Source organism: Geotrypetes seraphini, chromosome 1 (genome assembly GCF_902459505.1).
Source record: "Geotrypetes seraphini chromosome 1, aGeoSer1.1, whole genome shotgun sequence".
NCBI lineage: Eukaryota > Metazoa > Chordata > Amphibia > Gymnophiona > Dermophiidae > Geotrypetes > Geotrypetes seraphini.
Window position 1 is genome coordinate 392,025,475 of NC_047084.1, and position 15,400 is coordinate 392,040,874.

At 45.8% G+C, this 15,400-nt stretch overlaps 1 protein-coding gene across 4 annotated transcripts in view; it reads left to right on the forward strand.

The window, feature by feature from the left end:
• The first annotated feature begins 554 nt into the window (after positions 1 to 554).
• ZBTB5 (zinc finger and BTB domain containing 5) overlaps positions 555 to 15,400 on the forward strand; it is a 37,073-nt gene continuing 22,227 nt past the window's right edge. Inside the window, exons 1-2 of one of the 4 annotated variants that reach the window (XM_033917315.1) lie at positions 555 to 698; positions 4,103 to 4,180. Coding sequence is in view for 1 of the 4 variants with exons in the window: in XM_033917289.1 (XP_033773180.1) it covers positions 4,354 to 4,412 (59 nt within the window). In the remaining 3 variants the exon portion in view is untranslated. Of the gene's footprint in view, positions 713 to 4,102; positions 4,181 to 4,210; positions 4,413 to 15,400 lie in introns of those variants that run through there. The other 3 variants (XM_033917305.1, XM_033917298.1, XM_033917289.1) reach the window with 3 other exon arrangements.

Sequence of the window (15,400 nt, forward strand, 5' to 3'; positions counted from 1 at the left end):
GGAAGCCAAAAGGTTGGACACCCCTGCTCTAGACGGAAGTAACAGTTTCTACACTCACAGGAATTCTATGAGCGTCAAAGCTGTTCCTGTTGCGGCCGGCACTAAAAATTGCAGTATGCTTTTGTAAAGGGGGGGGGGGGTAGTGAAATTGCCCATAATCACAAGGAAATGCAGTTCGAATTAATCCCAGTTTTTCAGCCCATAGAAGCATTATGGTACTTTGTAGTATTTTCTATTACTTTTCTAATAAGTTCTTCTTTTATGATTATCTGAGTTCTATTATTATTTTTGCATTAGAAAGAGATCATAATTCAGCTACATTTAATATAATCAACTCTTTGTTTTTAATGTAAAAAGAAAAAAAAATCAATTTAATTACACTACCGGAAAGGAACAAACATAACACCCTGCACAGACCCTACAGCAGGCGCTTTACTTTTCCTGCTGGGCGTGCTAGTGACGCACATACGCAGCACGTTCTATCTTTAAGCTACCACGACGTGGGGAGGAGAGAATAGGTTCAGCCCCCGTGCACCTTTTATGATCAGTCTTGGTGCTCATTGGCTGCGTCTTATCTTTGCCCCCACAGCGTGGTAGTGTCGTCAGTTCCGTTTGACGTAGAGGCTATTACAAGCTCCGCCGCCAAGAGGGAGTGGAAGTGGGAAAGAAAAGAAAGCCGGAGTATTTGAGGTGTACCGGTGAGAAATTCGGGGTGTGTAGGGAAGGTGTACTTGGTGTTTCGGGGATGCGGGGTTTGGTTGATGTTGGCGGAGATAAGTATATATATATATGCATGCGTGTGCACGCACCGCACAGGCATTATGATAGTTCTTCCCCTTTTTCGGGGGTGTCTTTGTGGCTCTGCCACTTCGTTGCTTTGTAATGTGACTGTATGCTGTCAGCCACAGTTGTTGCCTCACTCCTTCATAGTTTGTTCTTGGGGGTGTATAAAATATGTTTAGTGCTTCTGATAGTTATGAACCACAGGAAGGGCAAGTGCTGTAAGTGGAGAGCCATCTGACACGCTTCCCCCCTTTCGTGGAAAAAAAATTGCAAGGAAAAGAAGCATCTATATACTCGGAACGAGTTATTAGAATGAAAATTTCGGAATCACTACGGGGTTTTTTCAGAGCACAAAAAGAATTCCTAGCTATGCAACTGGGGATACAGCACTGGGAGTAATGCAAAGTTTAAGGTCTGCGCCAAGTGTTCCGTTATTTCTTTTTCTTAGTAAAAATGTGAGCCTTTGGGGGAAAATGTCTCCAAATTGGTTAGTTTTGTGCATAATGAATCTCATGTCAAAGCTAGGGTATGTGGAGTAGGGACATCCAGGCTCAGATTTATTGTAATGCTTATTACAATACTTGCATCATGTCTAAGTGCTTTCTTTTGACATTCATAAAGATGTGGTGGTCAAAATTTTAATCAAGTTGGTTGTGTCCCAAACTGATGAGGAAATATTTCTGCATCTCTTTCTGTTATATTTTTATGGTCTCTGTTTCTTACTAGTTGAGGATCTTCTGTCTTTTCATGATTCCCAGAGTAATCGCCACTTCTTGCTGAGAGAATTTATGGATGCTTGTGTCCTGGGTTGCATCTTCACTTTTAGGATTTATTTCACTTCTCCTTAACCATTTGTTTCCAATTTTGATCAACAAATGGTTCTTGGAGTAACACTGTATTTATGCATTTGCAACTTATTTTTCCTTATTTGCTGAATTTAATTCTGTGAAGGTTTTTTTTTTTTTTTTCTTTATGTAAATTCTTTGCTTCCTTTCCTCTCTATACTGGTGGATTCTCACACAGTCCTATTAATTTCAATGCTTGTCCAGGAATCCGGTCTCCCAAAAGTAAGAAATGAAATGGTTGATGGTCTACGTCAGGGGTGTCAAACTCAATCACATTAAGGAGCCGAAACTAAGATTCAAGACTCTGCATGCAGTAAAACCCCAGAAAAATAGCAACAAATGCATTTCTTCTTAACAGTGCAAAATATTGACAGCAGATGTAAATTCTCAAAACTGACACAGTTCAATCACTAAATTGAAAATAAAATCATTTCCCCTACCTTTGTTGTCTGCTGATTTTATTTGTCAGACCTTCTTTTCCCAGTTTCTGGCTGCACTTCCTTCTGTCTATGCTCTTAACTGTGTATCTAGGGCCACCTTATCTATTTGCTGTTTTTCTCTCCTTCACTTTCTGCCATACATCCATCTTTGATCCAAACAGACCGGGGATTTTAAATTACAGTCCACTTGAGGGGGGCAATACTTTCAAAATAGAACAAAACACAAAGAACCCCCTCATCAATACTGGGTAAGTTTCTCAAATAGTATCTTCATATAACATTTAAAGGCTTTTAAATATTTAAATGTGCTCATAAGCTCTTCAGCAAGGCGCCACAGCAGCAGTACAATGTCACTGGAAAGGTGCTTGAATTTTAATCATAACACATTGCATGGAGCAAGGATTCTTGCTTCTACTGGAGTGGCAAATGTTATGGCTCTACAAAAGTTGTTTAACAGTAGACCACTTATCTAAAAAGGTCAGTTCACAGCTCCAACACAGTCTGTGTTTCACTACGCTATATCAGGAAGCCGTAAGGATAAGCTTTTTATATTGATTTTATTTGCAGTGTGCATTGCCCGAGTCCTTTGGTGTCTAGACAATTTTTGTAGAGACAACTTTTGTAGAGCCATAACATTTGCCATTTCAGTAGAAGTAAGAATCCTTGCTCCATGCAATGTGTTATGATTAAAATTCAAGCACCTTTCCAGCGATATTGTACCGCTGCTGTGGCGTCTTGCTGAAGAGCTTATGAGCACATTTAAATATTTAAAAGCCTTTAAATGTTATATGAAGATATTATTTGAGAAACTTGCCCAGTATTGATGAGGTGGTTTTTTGTGTTTTGTTCTATACATCCATCTTTAGCATTAACTTTTAACATTCAACTTTCTTCCATTTTTCTGCTTTCTTCTGAAAATCTATCTACTTTTCCATGTCTTCCCTTCCCATCTATCCATGTGTACCATCTTCTCCCACTTTCTTCTCCCCTATTCCCATATATCCATAAGAAGCATTTCTTATCTCTTCCCTGCTGCACCCATTGCTGTGCACCATCTCTTCCCTCTGTCTCCTTTTCCCCTCTCTCTCTCTCTCTCTCCCCTACCTTCCCATTCCAGTGGTCTGGTCTGGTCGGTCTCTCTCTCTCTCTCTCTCTATCATATGGCTCATGCTCCTCTCCCGCCATCCCTTCATTCTGTTGTCCGAAGTTTGTGCTCCCTCCTGAGTCCCAACAATCCCCTCTCCCTACAGCAGATGTTTAACTTCTGGCCTGCTCACTTCTCCTCACTGCTACATTTGTTTTTGCGCACAAAGCTGCGGGCGGTGGCTCCTACTCACGTCCTGCACCTGAACTGGAAGCCTTCACTCTGATGTTGCAATGTCAGAGAGAAGGCTTCCGGATGAGGTGCGGAAAGCATGAGGAGCTACTGACACCGCCTGCAGTTTTGTGTACAGAAACCCAAATGCAGCAGTGAGGAGGAGGGAGCCGGCCAGAAGGTAAAATATCGCATTGCCCTCAAGCTGGCGCACAGTCACTTTCGGGCAGCATAAAATGGCCAGGTGGGCCGGATTTGGCTCGTGGGTCTTGTGTTTGACACGTGGTCTACGTCATAAGGCATATGGGGACAGACTCAGTGTGTATACTTTAGAAAGGCGGAAGAGGGGAGATATGATAGAGACGTTTAAATACTTATGTGATATGCACTTGAGGCGAGTCTTTCATTTGAAAAGAAAGCTTTGAAATGAGAGAGCATAAGATGAAGTTAAGAAGTGATAGGCTCAGGAGTAATCTACTTTTTTACAGAAAGGGTGGTAGATGCATGGAATAGTCTCTCAGTAGAGGTGGTGGGTACAAAAGACTGTGTCTGAATTCAAGAAAGCATGAGTCAGGCACACAACACACATGAATTGCAGTACCTTTCAGTTCATAGCTATGTACAAAAATAAAAACCTGACCATTATCAGCAAAATTACATAATATTCAAATTGCTTTTTTTAAAAATTATGTCTTACCTGTTAATTTTCTTTCCTTTAGACGCAGCAGATGAATCCAGAGCCCCACCCAGGCTAGATTATGCAGTCACTCCTCTGGCGGAGAAGGGAGAGTACTGGGGTTGGTGTTAAATTGGCTATTGATTATTCTGGTTCTCGTATGGGAAAGTTTTATTGAGCTGCAGCTGCATTGTCCCGGATGCTTGGACAAGAGCAGTACTGATTGGCAAGAGGGAGTTCCATCCAGATATACTCCTGAAAATCAGGGCTCTAGCTCCACCTGCTGGTAGGTACATGCTATCCCACTGGTCTCTGGATTCATCTGCTGCATCTAAAGGAAAGAAAATTAACAGGTAGGACATAATTTTACATTCATTGTTGACGAATGTAATGTTATTGAGAGAGCTTATGAATAGGTTGAACAGTTTTGGGGAGAGGGGAGTACCCTGGGGTACTACACAGAATGCTTTCCAGCTGTTGGAGAAGACTCCATCTTTCTGGACAAGGTATTCTCTTCTTTCTAGGAAGTCGTTAAAAAAGCTAAGTGTGATGCCCGTAATTCCAATTTCAGTAAGTTTTATTAGAAAAAGGTTGTGGTTTACAGAATCGAAGGCTACGGAGATGTCAAATTGAATGAGGGCAACTTATTGGCGTGTATTGTGGTAAGGGTTAATGAAGGAGTTCAATGCAATGCTGCGGTCGGAATTCAAACTGAGAGGGATGTAGACTAGAGCAGTGTTCTTCAACCTTTTTACACCCGTGGACCGGCAGAAATAAAAGAATTATTTTGTGGACCGGCAAACTACTAAGACCGAAATAAAAAAACACATTTTCGCCCGTCTCCGCAAGCTCGGTCCCCACAAACCATCTGATCCCATCTGCACAAGCCTCAGTTATGATTTTATATTGAACGTATTTTATTAAAGTATAAAAAGAAACAATATTCTGTACAATTGTCATTTTATAAATATAAATATTCAGAGCAAGGACCAACAAAACCCCTGTCTCCCCTCCCCTTCACATATATCCCCTCTACTATCAAGAAAACTGAACAAGCCAAATTATTACAGAATGCTACACAGAAATATCATGCTAACAGAATACTGCAGTCACACATGATAGAAATAGTGTTAGGCTTTGCAGTCCCCAGTTATGTCTCTAGCAGTAGCAGGATATATATTTCAAATCTGATATATTGTAATGACAAAATAGAAATAAAATGATTTTTTTCTACCTTTTGTGGTCTCTGCTTTCATCTTCTTTCCACTCTTCCTTCCAGCGTCTGCCCGTTCCATCCACTGTCTGGCCTCTCCTCCTTCCATATGTATCTGACTTCTTTCTATGCCCCTCTCTCCTTTCCATCCAGCCTGTGCCTCCTCTCTCCTTTTTACATCATTCATTCCAGCTTCACTGCTTTCTTCATTTTTATCTCTCCTACACCAGATCTAGCACATTTATCCCTCTCTCATTTCTCTGCTGATCCCCTTTCCAGCATCAATCTCTCTCTACTTTCTCATTCCTGTCTCTCCCCTTTCCCTCCTCTAATCTCCCTGCCAGCTGTTTCCTTCCTTTTTTCCTTCTCCCTTCCCTCCTCCCCCCTATCCAACAGTAACTCTCTAACCATCCCTTTCCCTCTTCCCCTCCCAGCAGCATCTCTCTTTCTACCTCCAGGTGCAGTGGCAGCTCTCCCTTTATCCAGCAGCTTCCCAGCTTCCAACAGTGGCTTCCTCTCCATCCAGCAGCTCTCAGTACTTGCCTGCAGCAGTGATTTCCTTAGGCAGCCTTAAGTCGTTGCTGCCTCTGAGGAAGGTAAAGTTGCCAAAGTGAATCACTGCCCTGGTAAGTATAGAGCTGCTAGGAGAGGAGACAGCCACTGTTGAAGGCTCCCTGCACATTCGCAACCCCCCCCCCCCCCCAAGCCGGCAAAAACTTTGCACCGCAGGCCCTGCCGCCCAAGACGAGCCGGAGGCCCCTATCCGCCGCATCCTGCACGTGGGCAGACTCTCAGCACAGACGCTGCTGATGGCCCCAATCTACACGCTGCCCCCACCGCGCACGCTGACCACCGCGCATCTCCCTTCTACTTGCCGCTTCCCCGCGGCCCTCTTCGGCGACTCGGCAGGGGCAGCGATCAAGACAGGCTTCCGACGTCGGGACCTTCCCTCTCTGAGTCCCGCCTATTTTTTCAACTTCCTGTTTCCGCATAGGCGAGACTCAGAGGGAATGCCCGACGTCAGCAGCCTGTCTTGATCGCCCGAGGCTGGGCGGAACAGATTTCCCCGAACACCACCAGGGCAGGAAATTTAACAGCGTCCATCTCGCCGGCCCTGCGCGGACCGGCAGGAATTTTCTGCGGACCGGCACCGGTCCGCGGACCGGCGGTTGAAGAACTGTGGACTAGAGTACTGTTCCATGTAGAATGTGAGATGCTTACATTACATGAGTTTCTAGGAGTTTGGTAAGTATGGGGATTCCTGCTATAGATTTATAGTAGTACTGCCTGATTTGCCAATTCGAATCGATTTATTTTAAAAAACAAAAAAAAATCAGGAGGGAGGGAATGCTGCTGCGCAAGGGGAAGAGAGGAGAGAGGAAGAAATGTTGGACATGGGGTAGAGGAGAGGAAGGGAGAGATGCAACAGGTAGAAAGGGGTGAGAAGGAGAAATCCTGCATATGGTGGAAGGGAGGGAGACATGCATGGAGAAGAGAGAGAGAGAAATGTTGGATATAGGGTGAAGAGCAGGGAGAGATGGTGCTTGGGGAGAGAAAGAAATGTTGCACATGATAATAGAGGGGAGGAAGAGAGAGATACTGCATGAAGGGGAACAGAGAGGTTTGACCCAGGGCACAAGGCAGGGAGAGAGAGAGATGGTAGTGGGAAAGAAACAAAAATATTGGATATGGCAGTGGAAGGGAAGGTACAGAGATGGAAGATGAATGGTGAGCACAGAAAAAGAAGAAAATGTCAAATGGGCAGGAGACCCTGGCGAGCAAGTTAACAGAAGACAAAACAGAAACCAGAGCCTGGGACCAACATGATTTGAATAATAAAATTACAGTAGGTTAGATTTGAAATGTGTATCTTGCCAGAGCTGGTGTTAGACAGTGAGTGTGAGCTAGGACCTAACAGAGGAAAAGTCTTTTTTGTTTGCACCACAGCACCAGCATGGGATTGGAGCGGGCAAAGAGGGGTGGAGTAGGTGAAAAGGCTTCAAAATAAACCCATTGGGCAGAAAAAGTGAATTGAATTGAAAAATCAATTCAGTGGGCCAAATCGAATCGAAAAACGTCTGTAGTTTGAGGGGATGGATAAGTCAGAATTTTGCGATTTTGGTATGGGTGTGAGAACTGTTTTGCTCTTTTTGGCCCAAAGTTGGCACAGATTTAGAAGATTGTTTAGGAACTTTATGATCCAGGTGGTATGACTAACATGAAGAAAGACGTGGCGAAGCTTGAAGAATGGTCTAAAATTTGGCAGCTAAAATTTAATGCTAAGAAATGCAAGGTCATGCATTTGGGCTGCAAAAACCCGAGGGAACAGTGCAGTTTAGAGGGTGAAGAAATTATGTGCACGACAGAAGAACGAGACTTGGGTGTGATTGTATGTGATGATTTTAAGGTGGCCAAACAGGTTGAAAAAGTGATGCTGCAAAGAAGGGAGGAACATGCAGGCCTCTGGGGGGTAAGATTTATAAACTATAAAGAGTTTTACCTCATGCAAAATTTTCATTTCTTTAATAAGACATTAACTATTTTTTCTGCGGCCCTCCAAGTACCTACAAATCCAAAATGTGGTCCTGCAAAGGGTTTATTTTTGAGACCACTGGTCTAAAGGAGGTGAAGGACTTTTGTGCACGAAAGAATGGGTCTTGAGTTTGATAGTTTGTGATGATGTTAAGGTGGCCAAATAGATTGAAAAGAAAGCGGCAAAATCTGGAAGGATGCATAGGGAGAATGTATAACCAGTAGGAAAAAGGAGGTATTGTGATGCCCCTGAATAAGACTGTGTACAATTCTGGAGACCGTACTTTCAAAAGATATACACTTCTCCCTCAATATTTGCGGGGGATAGGGGCAGAGCTGGCCTGCGAATATTGAAAATTTGCGAATATCATTTGGGCCAGCTCTGACCCACCCCCGCCTTCCCCCAGCATCCTGGATCTTACCTTGCAAATTCGGAGGGAGAAGTGTAACCATTTTTTATCTCCTTAGCTCTTATTCAACAAACTATCCTGTAGGAGGACAGAAGTGCGACCTGACTGACAGCTCTACCCTCCAGTGGGCTTGGAAGGCGGGCCTAAGCGCATGGGGCGTGGGAGGCGGCGATTATTTGTACTGTATTTGGAAAACCACAGCGCGCTGGTTTCTTTGCTTAACGGCTCTGACCCTCACCCGGCATCCTGGACCTTACCTGGTGGTCTAGTAGGCTTTCGGGGCAGGAGCGATCTTCCTACGCTCCTGCCCCGTGCAGATCACTCATACAAAATGGCTGCCATGAGTTCCCGTAGTCTCTCGAGACTACGACGGGAACTTCCTGCAGCCATTTTGTATGAGTGGTCTGCATGGGGCAGGAGTGTAGGAAGATCGCTCCTGCCCCGAAAGCCCACTAGACCACCAGGTAAGGTCCAGTATGCAGCCTTTCCTTTATCCCAAAAAAATCACGAATAACCAAATCCGTGGATACTGAAACCGTGGATTCGGAGGGAGAAGTGTAAACAGCATGGAGTTGGCCCAGAGAAAGACTACTAAAATGGTCATTCCCTAGCAACAGCAGCAGATGAATTCAGAGACCAATGGGATAGCACACATCTACCAGCAGGCAGAGATAGAGAAACTGATTAACAGGTGGTCCCATTGGCTGGCACTCCTCCTGTATCTCCAGTATTCTCTATCTCCCAGCAGGAAAAGGTCGCTATTCAACTAGCTCCTGAATTCTGGCTGTGACTGGAAAATTATTTTCTCCTGTTGAGGTTTCTCTTCAGTGAGACTGCCATTCTGTTCCTCCTGTTGAGGTTTCTCTTCAGTGAGCTGGCAATGCTATTTCTCCTGTTGAGATTTTCTCTTCAGTGAGACAGGGGTGTCCGGCTGAATGGTGCTGGCTTTAGGGGTTACACCTGGGCCCCCCCCAGGTCCCTGCCTCACCCTCCCTCCATTGCTAGAGGGTCTTGTTCTCATTGTTGGGTTTCAGTGCAGCAGTAGTCCTGTTTATTCTGAGGCTCTCTTTCATCGGTGTTTGTCACGGCCATGTGCAGATGATTCTGCAGGTGCCGGTTTATATCAGCGCGCATGAGATGGGACATGTTTTTTTTGGCGCTGTGGGCCATTCTTCTGGTTATTCCCCGAGTCTGATTTTCTTTCTATGCAAGCCGTGACAGGGTAAATTTTGCGGGGCTTGAATCCGACTATGTTTTTAGGAGCGTTGATGCAGCAACCACGTGTCAGCGAGAATCAGGCGTGTGCTTGGGTCTCCGGCGATGGCAGGAGAGCTGCAGCGTTCCGGTAGTTTGTTTCCAGCTGACTTTGGTCAGGGTATGCCGGTGTTTCTCTCCTTTCCGGTTCAGACAAGTTGTATGTGTTTCACCACTTTGGGACAAGCTTGGGCAGATTTATATGTCTATGTCTGTGTTCCTGCTGTACTCCCTTGAAGGAAGCTGCTTGTTTAATCGGACTCTGGGGTTAGCACTCAAGGGGTTTACCAGAGAGACTCTGACCTGTGCTAGGTCACCCAGTCTTGGTTTGTCTCCGGACTGGGGGCGACATACGGCAACTCACGGCACGGTGAGATCAGCAGTAAGTGCCCTGTACTTCACACAAGTATCTCATTGTCTCTCTTGGGGTCCCTGCAGATTGAGCCTTTGTCTGTTGGTAACTATCCTTATTTGGGCCTCTGTGCTGAGCTGCATGTGTCTAGTAGTGTCACAGGATATATATGCCTAAAGGTAGTACAAACAGTTTCCAAGTTCGGGCTGTCTCTGTGGGCATAATGACACTGTGCATCTTCCTGCGGCCAGGACTCTCTTTCTCTATTTCTGAGGGGGCCTGGACTTCAGATTTCCATGCTTATCACGCTGGTTTCTCCTGTCGCCATTTTCTCATGGCACATGCTAGACGGGCCCCCCGACCAGACAGGAACATCTGTACAGCTCCTTTTAACCAGGAGCCAGTTACCTATTCTATCAAACCCGCGGAGGTTCACGCGCTATGTGGCTGTTAGCCTCATCCCTGCAGCTCTCATTAGCGATGTGAGCTTTGTCTGATACCTGTAAGGATGCTGTTGTTTTCCACGAGGCGGTAGATGCAGCATCTTGATTGAGTCTAGTACGTATTCACTTTAAAGGACATACAGTGGTACCTTGGATTACGAGCATAATCCGTTCCAGGAGCATGCTCGTAATCCAAAATGCTCGTATATTAAAGCAAGTTTCCCCGTAGGAAGTAAGGGAAACTTGCTTTGATATGTTTCCACCCCCCACTTCCCCCCCCCCCCCCCGCGAACCGGCACCTTCCCCCCCGCGATCCGGCACCCCCCGCCGCCATCGGGCACCCCTCCTGCCGCCATCGGGCACCCCCCCGCCGCGACCTGAGGTCCCCCCAACCCACCCGAACCCTCTTCTTACTTTTCTTTAGCCTCCGCAGCGGCACCAGCATGTCCTGTGTGTGGTGCCGGTGCCTGAAGATCTGCTTCCTGTGCAAGGCCTGAGAGTTCACGTCGAACGTGAATTCTCACGTCGAACGTGAACTCTCAAGGCCCAGCACAGGAAACAGATCTTCAGGCACTGGCACCATGCACAGGACATGCTGGTGCCGGTGCCGCTGCCGAGGCTAAAGAAAAGTAAGAAGAGGGTTCGGGTGGGTTGGGGGACCTCAGGTCGCGGCGGGGGGGTGTGCCCGATGGTGGCGGGGGGGGGGGGGTGTGCCGGATCGTGGGGGGGAGGGTGCCGGTTCGCAAGGGGGGCGCTCGCAAATCGAAGCGCGCTCGGTTTCCGAGGTGCCGATTTTGCGAATGTTTTGCTCGTCTTGCAAAACACTCGCAAACCGGTGCACTCGTAAACCGAGGTACCACTGTACGTATTTCGCTCATGTTGCATGGCGTTAGTACTGTTTTCATGGTTCCAGTATATTCCTATTTTCATTGTGAAATTTGATTTTTCCTAGGAGAATCTTCTTGCAGATCCTACAGTTCTCATCCTGCCATTCCCTGACCTTCTGCACTTCATTCTGAGGGGATCTTGAATTCTTCCAATGACCCTTCAGGCTTTCTCATGAGGGAGAAGACGCTATAATGTCAGGTCAGGGGGCTGTGAAGATTTTTCAGGATGCTTGCAACTTTGCATCCTCCTCAGGTTTCCAGTTCGTTCTTGGAGTCTCTCTGTTTTGTGTTTCCCTTTTCAGTGTTACTGGTCCTCAGGGCAGTTCTTGTAGTTCTTTGGGAACTAAGGGACGTTGTTCCACTTACTGCATGGTGCCCAAGACGGGGGCATTGGGCAGGCTGGATCCCATTCTGCTGAATTAGTTTCTCAGAATAACACATTTCTGCAGAAAAACTGGGAGAATATTTACATTTTCCCTATGGACTCCGAATCGGCACTAGGTTTGCTTGCCTCTTTTTGAGCAGCGCTTTCGGTTTTGGCACATGCCATTTCACCTACCCAAGGCTTCAAGAACATTTTAGAAAATGTGGGTGATGGTACCGTTTTGGCGCTACCAGGTGATTCACCTAATTTCTTCTTGACTGACTGCTTGATTCGGACGTCTTCCAGTCGGGTCATTTGAATGACACGAAAAGGGTGGTTTCTTTTCCTCAGTTCTTTGGACATGAATCTTCGAATGTGTACAGCGCTCTTTTCTCCTGTACTATTTATAGGTATATCGGGGAGATGTTTTTATTCATATAGGAGAGAAATGTGTTTCTTCCCAGAGACTAGGGCGATGGGTTACAGTCTCAGGTTTGCATTCTTCTTTGGTCACCATGACCCAGAGTATGGGATTCTGTATAGGTTATAGGATCCATGTTGCTGACTCCACTGGGAACTTCAGCTTGCTTTCCCATTATAACGCTACAGCAGTCGCTTTTGTTCCGGTGGTTCCCGATATCTCAGGGCTCCAATTATTTGGTAGGCTCCTCGTGCATCGCTCTGTATGATTTGGTGGCTCAGCGAGATTTCTCTTTTCAAAGACATGCCTCGATCTTTGCTGGACTAGCTCATGGCCACCAAACATCCCAGGCTGTCGGGTTGGGGGGGCTTGGTGCCTTCCATACTCAGCTCCAGGAGTCTGGTCTTAAGAGGCGACTCAGTACTTGTTCATTCTTCTACTCTTGAGCATGATCAGGCTACCTTTCTGGAGCTTCAGACCATTCTTCCGGAATGCCGCTGAGGGTCCTTTCAGTCAGTATTATGATGGGGGTATTTCTCTACAGCTTGGGCAGTAGGTGATGTATTCAGTTGCCAGGTACAGTTCTACTTCAATGGGTGGACCCTTATCTTTCTCTTCTGTTGGCAGATCATGTTAAGGGTCAGGAAAAGAGTTTGGATAGTCTTTCTCTCCGCGAAATGTGAGCATGGCCCATTTATTGGATGTTACAGTGTACAGCACTGTGTACGCTCTAGAAAGTGTAAATAGTGACATCTTCTACATCCTGGATATTGGGAATTTTGGCTCAGGCGTTCTAGCTCTTTTTATGGACGTGAGATCTCCTGGAACTAGACCTCATGGCCTCGTCTCACATTTCAGTGCTTCCTAGCTTCTTCGGCGGGCACAGGGAGTGGGAGTTAGAGGGGGTAACAGCGTGGCTTCTTTCTCACCTCTGGTTTCTCTTTTTCAGTGTTTTCCCCTGGCTGATGATGGCTTGGATTTGCCATCTCAAGATCGCTTTCCGGGCACAGTATTTGTAGAATCTCTGGCTTGGCTGCGCCATCCTTGCTATGCGGATCTGATGAGTCTTTCAACAGCCAGACTAAGAAGTTTCCTGGTATCTCCGGATTTGCTCACCTAGGGTCCGATCAACATGGATATTCGTACTACTTTGGTATTACGACCTAGCTTTTGAGAAGTCATGACTGACGTGTAAGGGTTATGCGAAGCAGGTTGTTTCTTCTCTTATCCAGGCGCTACAGACGTCTTCACCTGTGGCTTCTGCTTCCTTTTGGAGGTTTTTCCTTTCTTGGATACTTCTCAACATTTGCACCCTTCCAGAGTTCCTTTTTGGCACAGGTGTATTGCTGAGGGCTTAGCGTTCAATTCCCTTCAGCTTCAAGTGCCATTCTTAGCTTGTTACAAGGGCTAGGTATATTGCTCTTCGATAACTTCTCAGCTTCATGTAGTTCAGTTCCTAAATGGAGTACGGTATATTTGACACATCTTAGAAAGCCCTGTCCGGATTACAATCTTCAGGTACTTCTTCACAGTTTACCGAAGGCTTCATTTCCTCCTTGTGCTGTTGAACACGGGGTTTCATGTGGCCATGGCTTCGGCTCTGCAGTTTTCCGAGTTGCAGGCCTTGTTCAGCGGGGATTCCTATTTCTGATTTCCAAAATCTGGGGTATCAGTTCGAACGGTACCACAATTCTTTCTTTTATTTTTATTTATTTATTAATTTTCAAAAATACAAATCAAGATATACTTGTACAGAAAGCTTTTAAGTCAAGAAATCCAGTAATAAAATAAATTCAAAGATATTAATTTAACTTAAATCAGCTCAAGTCCACAAAAGATCCAAAATGTAATATATAAAACGGAAATTAGGAAATAATAACTAAGGCAAAATGATACGTTAAACTGATATGGGCATCTAAATTCTTCTATACTCCTCCTTTCTTTTCCTTCTCAAGCCGAGATACAGAGAGGCAAGAAGTCAGCTGGTAGGGCTCAAAGAAAACATGTTTTTGAGAATTATATTGCATGACTAGTCTTTAAGCCCGTTTCATTAACGGGTGCTAGAATAGTGTCTGTCTGTCTGTGTTTCTTTATCTCTCTCCTTGGCTGCTATCTGTGTCCTTCTGTCTCCCCCCCCTTCCCCGAGCAAAGCTGTCTGCCCCCAGCACACACCTCCCACCCAAAGCAGCCCCCTTTCCCTCTCCCTATCTCTCCATGGCCCCTTCTGTCTCCCCCCAGCACACCCCTCCCCCAAAGCAGCCCCCCTTTCCTTCTCCCTGTCTCTCCATGGCCCCTTCTGTCTGCCCCCAGAGCAAAACTGTCTGTCCCCAGCACACCTTCCCCCCAAAGCAGCCCCTTTTCCCTCTCCCTATCTCTTCATGGCCCTTTTCCCTCTCCCTCTGGCCCCTGCTTACCTGGCCTGCTCCTTTTCAAAGTAGGCCGCGATCATGGTGGCCGGCCCCAGCGAACTTCGAAGGCCGCTCCCCAACCCGGAAGCACGCTCCCCCCCGACGCGATCCCGTGCATCAGAGGGAACGTGCCACCGAGGCTGGAAAGCGGCCCGCGAGACCCGCCAAAGCCGGCCACGATTGCAGGCTGCCCCGAATAGGAGGATTAGCGGCAGCGACAGTAGCGGTGAGCGAGGGCAGGAGGTATGGTCCAGCTTGGTGAGGTGAGGGCGGCAGGTCTGCTGAGCTTCCTTCGGGTTGGTGAGGGCGGGAGGAGGGGAGTGGCCAGAGTGATCATTGGCCGGGTTTTAAAATGGAACACGGCCACGGATCACACACCACGGCCGCAGTAATCACGCTTTTTTAAAAGCGCATGCGCCACTAACCTTTTATTATATAGGATACATTTGCAAGGATAACGAAGGTAAAAAGTTGCTCCAAGAGCTATAATTCCTGGCTTTAACATAAGAAATTCTTTTCTTCACTTTTGTGTGTCTCTAGCCAAGTCTGGGAACATTTGTATCTTAAGTCCCAAGAATTCCTTTAATCTATTTTTAAAGAAAAGTCTCAAAATCCAGTTTTTGTCCATCGTTAAAGCTAAAGTTGCTACCAATGTTGCCGGGGTAGCCATTTCTCTATCAGATAAATCCAATAAAGTTGATACATCTATTGGTCCTTGGCTATTTTCCTGTTGTTGAATTAAATTTTTCTTGGGTAAATAGTAGACCTGTATAAATGGAGGTAATGAGCCTTCAGGAACTTCCAGTATTTCCAACAGGTATCGTTTTAACATCTCACGAGGAGTAATTGTTGTAATTCTTGGAAAATTAATCAATCTGATATTGTTACCTCTTGAAAAATTTTCAAATGTCTCAATCTTCCTTCTTAAATTCAGATTATCTTTAATTAAAGTTTCTTGAAGTTGTTTGGAAGATTTTAATTCACTTTTAATACTATCTACAGATAACTTAGAGTCACCAATATCTTGTTTTAGCAGAATAATTTCCTTTTCATGTTC